Here is a 10,844-nt window from a genome sequence, read left to right on the forward strand (position 1 = left end):
AGAGTAATATGTTTGTGTGGGGCAATTACTATGTAATGAATTACGTAAACGTGTCTATAAATAAAGAGAAAAAAACTAGGCGATTATAGTATAGCACGTGTGATGGTAGTTTTTCTTATTTCATTCAATTCATGAGAAACATGAGAGATCGCTAATTTTCTATTAATTGATCTAGAATTCTAGATTATGTTATGAATGATACAAACCCTACATATGTTGGTGAAATATTTTGTACTATACCTACTTTGATGTAACATTGTAAAATGACATGTAATATGAATTATTATTAATAAACGAATATGAATATGAATATGAATATAAATATGATGTTTACAAGACTTTCTAGTGATGTTCTGAACAAGTATTCTCTTTGGCTAGGCGAGGGTGGGGGCCCGATTCGGATTTTGAAATAGACATCTATTAGACATCTTCTAGACATCACCAACATACGATAACGATATGTTTAAGATCTAACTTGTCAAATTTGACATTTGCGCGATTCTGGAGATACTGTTGAACGATTTCCACAGGATATGACTTAGAGATCCAATTCACATCTAATAGATATCTTACTCTATCTAACTTAAAAGTGACATTGGTTGCCCGAATTGCGCTGCAAAAGAGAACTAGTTGATATCTAAACTATAACGTATCTAGAATGGATCTGGTACGTGTCGTCTCTTGTGAATATCTTGAAGTTCGAATACGGCAGTGGGTGCATCGATTCCTTATGAAACCTATGTATCGAGATCTAAAGGTTCGTAACAACTACTTATGCTTGATCAAATTGAGCTTGTAAATATACTGTTTTGATCGAGCGGTCACTGGCGCTTGGTTAACGATAATCCAATCGGTCAAAGGGTTAGGTCCATACATTATATCGACGAAACTGCCTTAAAGTATTTTAGACATCAGTAAAAAGGTCCGCCGATACGCGTACGATCGGCTTTTGATAAAGCGCCCCCATTTATACTACACAATCGGTCGGCACAGTTCGTTTCACTGTAAACGGTCGTGTCCATCCGGCGCGTTCCTTCCCGTATCATTATTTATTGTTATTGTTTCCATTCCATGGCTAGTATTGGTTATATTGGGCGGACTTGTTTGTCGGCGGCTTGGAAAGTTTTTTTTTTGTTTTGCTTCCATCGACTATTTCATATAATGTTTTTTTTTAAATCTTTATTTAGGTATTATTATATAATATGTAGTTTAAAGACGGTTTAAAGACAATCTTCTTGAGAAACATCTAGTGTGTGTTACCTTAAGTTACGGTCCGTAACTAACCGTAACCTTGTTTTTAATTTTTCCTGAAGAACGCTTTCCTTACCAAGGCAACGGCAAGACAAGGCAGTGTAATGGTGACATTCCATTTCCAACTGCAGCTGCAATACTGTCAATTTTACTATGGAAATTGACAATGACAGCGACGCGTTCAGTACCGGTAGTGCAGCTGCGGTTAGAAATGGAATGTTACCATTAAGCTGTGTTAGCGACGCTACGACAAGACGCGGATAATTGTAAATTAGATTAAGATCAAATTCGATTAAGACTGTATTCTCAATAAAGATTTATTTAATAGGTAGGGAAAACCGCGATTAGATTGTCAGTAGTCATAAGTATTCAAAATATCCGTTATTTAACTCGTAGGTTCGTAATAAGTTTTAGGTCACACAGTAAGTTAGGAAAAACAAAGTTAAACCTAATTCCCAATTCCCAAGTAATCACTATAAACTTGATAAAATAATGTAGGCTCTGTCATTGGTTAACCAAAGAAAGGCGGATCAAGACAAGGAAGTCTCAATATGAAAGGGACAGACTGACCGCTTCTCATTGGTCGGCCAAATTCGAGCTCAACGCTCCGATACAGCGTAATTTTCACTTAGAAACATACACGTTTCATTAATTAATTCGTAACCTGTTAAAATTACATCATAACAATATTTGTAGATATTATAGGTCGTTAGCCTAGTCACCTAGTTAGATAAGAATCATAAGGCAGTCACAGATAGACAAAGGCCTGCGAGTCGGCAAAGGGCCATAAACCATCCATTGTATTCATTTCGGCCGCTTTCCTATCTATTGTAAGCCAAGTCGTAAGGACTAGTAAACTTGTTATCGTTTGTTTTTATAACTAATGAACGTAGTTAACTATTTGTAATAGTTTTAAGTCAGTAATTAATCGGATATATGTAATATGAGTCGCAGAACGATAGCGGGATAATGAAAATTCACCCGAAAATGACCGTATGACGTAATCGACCAATCACAGGCCGATTAATTCCGCGAATTAAGACATGATTTTATCTCCCTATCGTAGGTGACTCTCTTTCTTGATTTTTCGTATAAAAGTAAGACGGAACCGCTTCGGATCGTACAGTACACCAGGAGCAGCCGAAAAGGAAAAACCAAAAGGAAGAAAACCAAAGGAAGAAAACCAAGGAAGACCTGAGGGATCCGAAGCTGTACCGCCTAATCGTTGTAGGAGTATTTTTATATTTGTACCGCGTAAATAAAAGTCAGTTTTTTAAATCGTGTAGTTTATTCCTTAACGCGAGGCGGTTGAAGATATTCGTCGAGGGCTTCGCACATGGGCATCTAGTAGGCTGGGGCGACTGCGGTTTCGAGCGAGGCGCCAGTAGACCAGTTACCTTCTTCAACTGCTATCGTCGGCTATATTGGGCGTTGAGAGTTCAATATTTTCTGGTCCTTCGAACCGGATCTACTGTCAGCGCACCGGGACGTCGTGCTCAAGTCTACAGTTGCTGCGAAGAAACGTCACAAATGACCGATAAAATGGTCGGTACGCGTTCGCGAAAGGCTGCGTCGATGCAGAGCGATAGGCGGCGTTACCTAGCGGAGGGCGCGGCGGCGGCTCAGAGGGCTGCCCGCGCGGACGCCGAGAGGTCAGAGGGCGCCGAAGCGGCGCGCCCCCTCCTCACCCCTGTAACGTCGTCCGACGCGCTCAGCGAGCGTCCGCGCGCCGCTAGCGCCGAGCCGTTTGGCGTAGCGGCCGCACCACAGCACTCCCTCAGGGCGGACGACTTCACGAGGCCACCGGGGTCTCCCTCGCAAGTAAATACACTGCTGTGGAGCAGAGAGCTCCGCAAGCGGTTACGACGACTTGCGAGGCCCACACCGTTACCACTGCGACGGGCGAGAACGAAACTTAAGGACGTCGCAGCTACGCAGCAGGGAGGCACTATGGAGTCGAGCACTCCGTATGCACCTGCCCCTACTCAGTCCGTGCACTCATGCGCTAGTACGGTCATCGAGGCAAGGCTATCTCAAGTGGAGCTTGAGGCGAGCGAACGTCTAGCAGAAATTCAGCGAAAAGAGTTGCGGATCGAAGCCGACTTAATAAAGAAGAGGCTAGAGGCGCAGAAATCACAGATTATAGCGGAAGGAAGCACGGGCGCAGTCTCAGATGCGGGTGACGTCGAGCCACAACAGAAACGAATCCTGAAGTGGATGGACGACTCTCAGGATGACAAGACTATAACCGAGCCAGCTAAGAAGAGGTTAGCCAACGAGCCACCACCGGACTACGAGACTCCTAGACGGCCTCTGCGGGACGAGCGACATATGCGACGCCGCTCACCGAGCCGCGAGGAACGTCAACGGCGATCGGAATCGCCACCGGAGGAGCCCCGTACGCCGCACACGGCGCGTACGCAACACACGCAGGAAGGCACAGTTGCGGAGTCTATGCTGCATTTGTTCGAGAAGATGCAGATGGCGGCTCGTCCGGCACCTAAAGATATCTTCGAGCTACCTCACTTCTACGGAGATGTGAGCGAATGGCGAAGCTTTTACAATACCTACATCGAGACATCGAAGCGCTACAAGTTCACCGACTACGAGAACGTTGCAAGACTGCGTATGGCGTTACGCGGGGACGCTAAGATGTGCGTGTCACATGTCCTGTCTACAGCTACTCGTCCAGACATGGTTATACGTATTTTGAAGAAGCAGTTTGGCCGAAGCGAGGTGCTTTTGGATAAAGCAATCGAGGACCTACGAAGACTGCCACCGTTGGGGCCGAGCGCGAACGACCTCAATACGTTTGCGATCAAGATTATGAACGTCGTATCTACTATCATGGACATAGATAGAAGACACTACGCCGACAATCCGATGCTGATACGGGAAGTAACCGATCGATTATCGCCTCATCTACGAAGCAGATGGTGCGACTACGCCAACAGACATCGCGATATCGACGACCCCGAGATCCTGCAGTTGGCTGATTTTCTGATGGAAGAGAGCGAGCTAGAGATGTCATTCTGTCACGCGCGCGCACCAGCGAAGCGCGCGCAGGGACCAATGACAGCACCGTACGCGCGCGCGCCTGGCGCTAGACTGTACGCGCCCTGGACTGGATATCATTCGATACCTCTCTATTAATAGAGAGGTATGGGAGGCCGTGCCCGCCTTTCGGCTGCGACGGCTGTGGCGGGTCGCTCCCCACCGCGTGGGGAGGTCAGTGGACGTCAATTTGAGGACGTCAGTGCTGCTGGTGTAGGCCAGCTTTTTCGCCACCGATCGTTTATCCAACCCCGCGACCCCCCGCGCCGCGCTATCCCATCCCCACTCCAGCTCCGGCCGCAAATCGATGCAGCGGAGGGCAGAAGGCGACGTATGCGGCTCGACAAATCACAGCGAAGAGCACGTGTTTGTACTGCGGTGGCAATCACATTACTACAGATTGTCGCAAGCTGGCCGCACAGAGTATAGGCGCTAGATGGGAATGGGCAAGACTCAATCGTATATGCTTCAGATGTATGGACGCGAAACATTTGAAGTCGCAATGCAACGCGAAAGGGTGCGGCGTGACAGGCTGCCCGCACACGCATCACCGTTTGCTGCACACCGAGCCTACACAGGCGAACAACAGCAGTGAGGCTACAATAGCGGTAGCGCAGTCGACGCATCGAGCGGTCGCCTCACCGAAAGTGACGTCATCGTTTGCGGCAGCGGCCGAAACAGAGTCGCGGCCTACAGAACGAGAGGACAACGATCCGCGCGTCTACGTGTCGTCAACCCCAAACTTCAACGTGCTACTGAAGGTGCTGCCTGTAACAGTCACGGGGCCGAAGGGTACGGCTCAAATATTCGCTTTCCTCGACGACGGGTCAACGCTTTCCATGATGGATCAAGACGTCGCAGATGAAATCGGAGCAGTAGGCGAAGACGAACCTCTCTGTCTACGTGGGATAAGAAACCTGAAGCACACATCTATCACGCAAACTGTAAAGGCGCAAGTGGGACCGCTGCGAGGAGGCACCGTGCACGAGATCGTCATGAAGACCGTAGAAGGACTTGGCATACGATCGCAATCACTCAACAAGGCCGAATTGATGAAGCACAAACACTTAGATGATTTGGGCGACGAATGCTACGTGGGTACAGGAGTACCGCAGATGCTGATTGGAGGCGATTTCTGCCACCTGAAGACTCCCATCGAGATCAGGCAGGGCGGAGAGGACGAGCCTTGCGCAATGAAGACACCCTTGGGTTGGGTATTTTTTGGGCGAATGCCGCGCACATTCGCACGATCGAGCAAACCGTACTTCATTGCCGCACAGAGGACGACGAATTAATCGATCAAGTTAAGAAGCATTGGTCGATCGAAGCGTTAGGAGTAACGAATAAAGAAAACGTCAGTCCGAGCGATCAGCGAGCCATCGACATTTTCAACGCTACGGTACGCAAGACTGCAGGGGGCCGGTACGAGGTCGGTCAACTGTGGGCGTCGGACAACGTGAAGCTACCACCGAGTTACGTAATGGCGCGGTCGAGGCTACACAACTTGGAGATGAAAATGCGGCGCAACAAGGACTTCGCTGAAGACTACGAAGCCCAAATTCAGAAGTTACTACAGAAAGGATACGCGGAACGTATCATGGAGCCGCCGCAGACCGACCGAACCTGGTTTTTGCCGCACTTTAATGTATTTAATTTAAATAAAGGCAAAGGAAGAGCCGTTTTTGACTGCGCGGCAAAAAGTCAAGGAAATAGTCTGAATGACTATATTTTATCGGGGCCAGACCTACTACGAAGCCTATTAGGAATTTTGCTACGATTCCGCGAATGGAATTTCGCGGTGGTCGCGGACATACAAGAAATGTTCCTGCAAATTCAAATGCGAGAAGAAGATCAACAGAGCCAACTCTTCCTGTGGCGCGGCACTAGAAGAGATATGGAGCCCCAGGTGTACAAACTAAACAGAGTTTGTTTTGGCAACGTGTCATCGCCTTTCCTCGCGCATTCGGTGCGTAATAGGAACGCGCTCGACAACCAGGACAAATATCCGGACGCGGTCTACGACATCCACAATAACCATTATATGGACGATTACGTGGCATCGTACGAGACCGAGGATGAGCTGCTACGAGTATCACAACAAGTGCGAGACTCGCACGCGGAGGGCAGTTTTCATCTACGAGGCTACGCGAGCAACAGTACGCGAATGCTGGCAAGCGTCGAGCACGAACTACACGCAGCGCAAGGACCGACGTATCTGGGCGAAGGTCAACCTACAGTTCTAGGCATGACGTGGGACCCTAGGACGGACACTCTGGGCTACAACACGAAAATGCTGCGAGTTCCCGAGGCTGTGAAGACGCAAGAACGGCCGCCGACAAAAAGGGAACTTCTCAGCGCGATAATGTCCATATACGACCCCATGGGACTTATCGCTCACTACGTCATCAGCGCTAAAATGATATTTCAGCGAGTTTGGATAAAAGGCACTACGTGGGACGCACCGCTACCAGACAAAGAAGCTGAAGACTTTTTTCAGTGGCAGAACGCACTGAAACACGTAGCGGCGCTACGCATACCTAGAAGGTATGAGTCACCGGGCGGAGCTACGAGATACACGCTACACGTTTTTACCGACGCGTCAACTGAAGCCTATTGCGCCGTGGCGTATTGGCGTATCGAGAACAAAGAAGATGTACGAGTCAGCCTAGCAGCGGGCAAAAGCAGAGTTTGCCCCCTGAAAGTATTGTCAGTACCACGACTAGAGCTCACAGCCGCAGTAATCGGAGTTCGACTGGCCGAGACGATTAAAAAGGAGCAACGATACAACGTCGAGAAAATTATCTACTGGACGGATTCTCGAGTATTGCTAGGATGGATCAAGGACGACGCAAGAAACTACAAGCCGTTCGTGTCACACCGTTTGGCTGAAATAGCTGAAAAATCGGACCGGCGGGCGTGGATGTACGTGCCAACCGACGTGAACCCCGCAGACCACGCTACGAGAGGGAAGCCGGCGAGGAAAATCACCGCTCACGACGAATGGTACAAAGGACCGTCATTTCTTCACCGACCAGAAGTGGAGTGGCCGAGTCAAGAAATAGGCAGACCGACTGAAGACCTTCCTGAAAGGAAAAGCGGAGTCACAGTAGATACTACGTTATCTACTACTACGTCAAAGTCAGATCCGTCGAGCGTGCTACCTGACATACGACGCTTCAGTAATTACGATAGGCTAATGAATTCGACGGCCTACGTTCTACTTTTCATAGATAAGATGAAAAATAAGAACAAGACGCTGCAGCTGCAAGTGAACCACATAAAGCGAGCCGAGCATATGTGGCTACAGAATAGCCAACGAAGAAGTTTCCCAGACGAGCTGCGCACTCTAAGCGCAGGACGCGATTTGGACAAGAAATCGCGAATATACAATCTAGCACCCGAGCTGTGCGACGACGGCGTGCTGCGAATGAAGACGAGGTTAGGAAACGCTCCAGTGTTGTACACATCGGTACGACCCGTAATATTGGACGGCAAGGACTCATTTACCAGACTAATGGTCCAACGCGCACACAGGCGAATGGCGCACATTCATAACGAGGCAGTGGTAAATCAGCTACGACAAGATTACTGGATATTACAACTGCGACCTACCGTGAAAGCTGTAGCGCGAGACTGCGCGCTGTGTAAGCTACGTCGAGCTTCACCGCGAGCGCAGCCCCTTGGCGATCTACCACCCGAGCGGCTACAGGCTTACCAGAGGCCATTCACCTACACCGCGCAAGACTACCTCGGGCCTATGTACGTGACCATAGGACGACGACGAGAGAAACGCTGGGTGTGTCTGTACACATGCCTAGTAACTCGGGCTATTCACCTCGAAACTGTACATAGCCTGTCTACGGATAGCGCTCTACTGGCGCTAAGGCGCTTCGCCGCACGAAGAGGATGGCCGAGCGTTATGTATAGCGATAACGCAACCTGCTTCAAGGCGGCATCGAACGAGCTACGTGAAGCCTACAGGCAATGGCTTCCGCAATTGCAACATTGCGGCAATCCATCTGCAGGCGGAGCCTGGGAGCGGATGGTACGCACCGTGAAGACAGCGATGCTCTATACCTTCAACACTAGAGCACCGAAAACCGAAGTGTTCGAGACTCTACTGGCAGAGATCGAGAATATCGTTAACAGAAGGCCGTTAACACACGTGAACGTCGACCCAGAGAGCGAAGAAAGTCTCACACCTGCGCACTTTCTTCTACTTCATAACGCTAACTTACCTATGATTGGCGCTTACGAAGAAAACGACAAGCGACAATGGAGGGCTGCCCAGGCGCTAGCAGACCACTTCTGGCGGCGCTGGACCAAGGAGTACTTTCCACTGCTGGCACCACGCAAATCATCCGACGACGGAGGGCGACAGATCCAGCCGGGAGATGTTGTCATCATTTCTGAGCCCAACGGACCACGCAGCGTGTGGCCCAAAGGAGTCGTCGAGACCGTCTATCATGGACCCGACGGGAGGGTTCGCTCCGCAGACGTCAGAACGAGGCACGGGACGCTACGCAGGCCGAGCTGCAAGCTGGCGGTCATCGCGTCGCAACCCATGCACCAGGAGTCTTCGACTGCGGGGACAAAATGTTAGCGACGCTACGACAAGACGCGGATAATTGTAAATTAGATTAAGATCAAATTCGATTAAGACTGTATTCTCAATAAAGATTTATTTAATAGGTAGGGAAAACCGCGATTAGATTGTCAGTAGTCATAAGTATTCAAAATATCCGTTATTTAACTCGTAGGTTCGTAATAAGTTTTAGGTCACACAGTAAGTTAGGAAAAACAAAGTTAAACCTAATTCCCAATTCCCAAGTAATCACTATAAACTTGATAAAATAATGTAGGCTCTGTCATTGGTTAACCAAAGAAAGGCGGATCAAGACAAGGAAGTCTCAATATGAAAGGGACAGACTGACCGCTTCTCATTGGTCGGCCAAATTCGAGCTCAACGCTCCGATACAGCGTAATTTTCACTTAGAAACATACACGTCTCATTAATTAATTCGTAACCTGTTAAAATTACATCATAACAATATTTGTAGATATTATAGGTCGTTAGCCTAGTCACCTAGTTAGATAAGAATCATAAGGCAGTCACAGATATACAAAGGCCTGCGAGTCGGCAAAGGGCCATAAACCATCCATTGTATTCATTTCGGCCGCTTTCCTATCTATTGTAAGCCAAGTCGTAAGGACTAGTAAACTTGTTATCGTTTGTTTTTATAACTAATGAACGTAGTTAACTATTTGTAATAGTTTTAAGTCAGTAATTAATCGGATATATGTAATATGAGTCGCAGAACGATAGCGGGATAATGAAAATTCACCCGAAAATGACCGTATGACGTAATCGACCAATCACAGGCCGATTAATTCCGCGAATTAAGACATGATTTTATCTCCCTATCGTAGGTGACTCTCTTTCTTGATTTTTCGTATAAAAGTAAGACGGAACCGCTTCGGATCGTACAGTACACCAGGAGCAGCCGAAAAGGAAAAACCAAAAGGAAGAAAACCAAAGGAAGAAAACCAAGGAAGACCTGAGGGATCCGAAGCTGTACCGCCTAATCGTTGTAGGAGTATTTTTATATTTGTACCGCGTAAATAAAAGTCAGTTTTTTAAATCGTGTAGTTTATTCCTTAACGCGAGGCGGTTGAAGATATTCGTCGAGGGCTTCGCACATGGGCATCTAGTAGGCTGGGGCGACTGCGGTTTCGAGCGAGGCGCCAGTAGACCAGTTACCTTCTCCAACTGCTATCGTCGGCTATATTGGGCGTTGAGAGTTCAATAAGCTGAAAAATCTTTTCCCTGGTTAATACTTGATTTCCTAAATGTTTTGGTTCATGCTAGTTTTAACTGTTTTTCTGTAATCAAATTAAAACTTTTTTTTATAAAGTGCTTCTATGAATACTAGGATTAAGTACCGAACTAATTCTAACTAAGCAATACGTATAATTAATATAAATTATAACTAGTATTCAGGATTTCAAATACACAGTAATTATATAGGTAGATGCGACGACGAGTGAAGCAAGTAGGAGCAAGTTAGGTTAAATACTATGTAACATGTATGCCGGTACAGCTTAAAATAATTTAAAATATTTTTTGACGAGTGGACTGACTTAATATTCAAAAGTGATAGTCAAATCAGTCTTAGTAGGTAATATCACTTCATAACTCTAAGACTATGTAGCGCATTATGTAAAGTTTCTGGCGAAAATAAGCTTGCTTGGTCCGCAGTGTATTCCAAACAGTTTTGATACCTTGCAGCCCTTCGGTAGCTTTTGGTTCCGATTGTCCTATCCGTAGTTTATTTTCGTTAAAGGCATGATATTTGACATTTATGTAGAGCGCACTATTGCTTTGGGTCTTCTAAGATTCCTGTATTTATTGGATATAATATTCCTAAAATAACCTACACAACCTGAAGTGTGTAAGTGTGTGTATGTCACACTACTTATCCCATTGTTACTATCATCATCATCATCATTCAGCCTATATACGTCCCACTGCTGGGCAC

At 47.2% G+C, this 10,844-nt stretch overlaps 1 protein-coding gene across 1 annotated transcript; it reads left to right on the forward strand.

Annotated features, from left to right (window-relative positions):
• Window positions 1-658: 658 nt before the first annotated feature.
• Window positions 659-8,908, forward strand: LOC134791614 (uncharacterized). The gene is made up of 4 exons (XM_063762662.1): window positions 659-667; window positions 3,241-4,361; window positions 4,778-5,514; window positions 5,586-8,908. The coding sequence occupies exons 1-4, from the start codon at window positions 659-661 to the stop codon at window positions 8,906-8,908; spliced, it is 5,190 nt and encodes a 1,729-aa protein (XP_063618732.1).
• Window positions 8,909-10,844: the final 1,936 nt, after the last annotated feature.

The sequence above is a fragment of the Cydia splendana genome, chromosome 6, assembly GCF_910591565.1.
Source record: "Cydia splendana chromosome 6, ilCydSple1.2, whole genome shotgun sequence".
Classification (NCBI taxonomy): Eukaryota; Metazoa; Arthropoda; class Insecta; order Lepidoptera; family Tortricidae; genus Cydia; species Cydia splendana.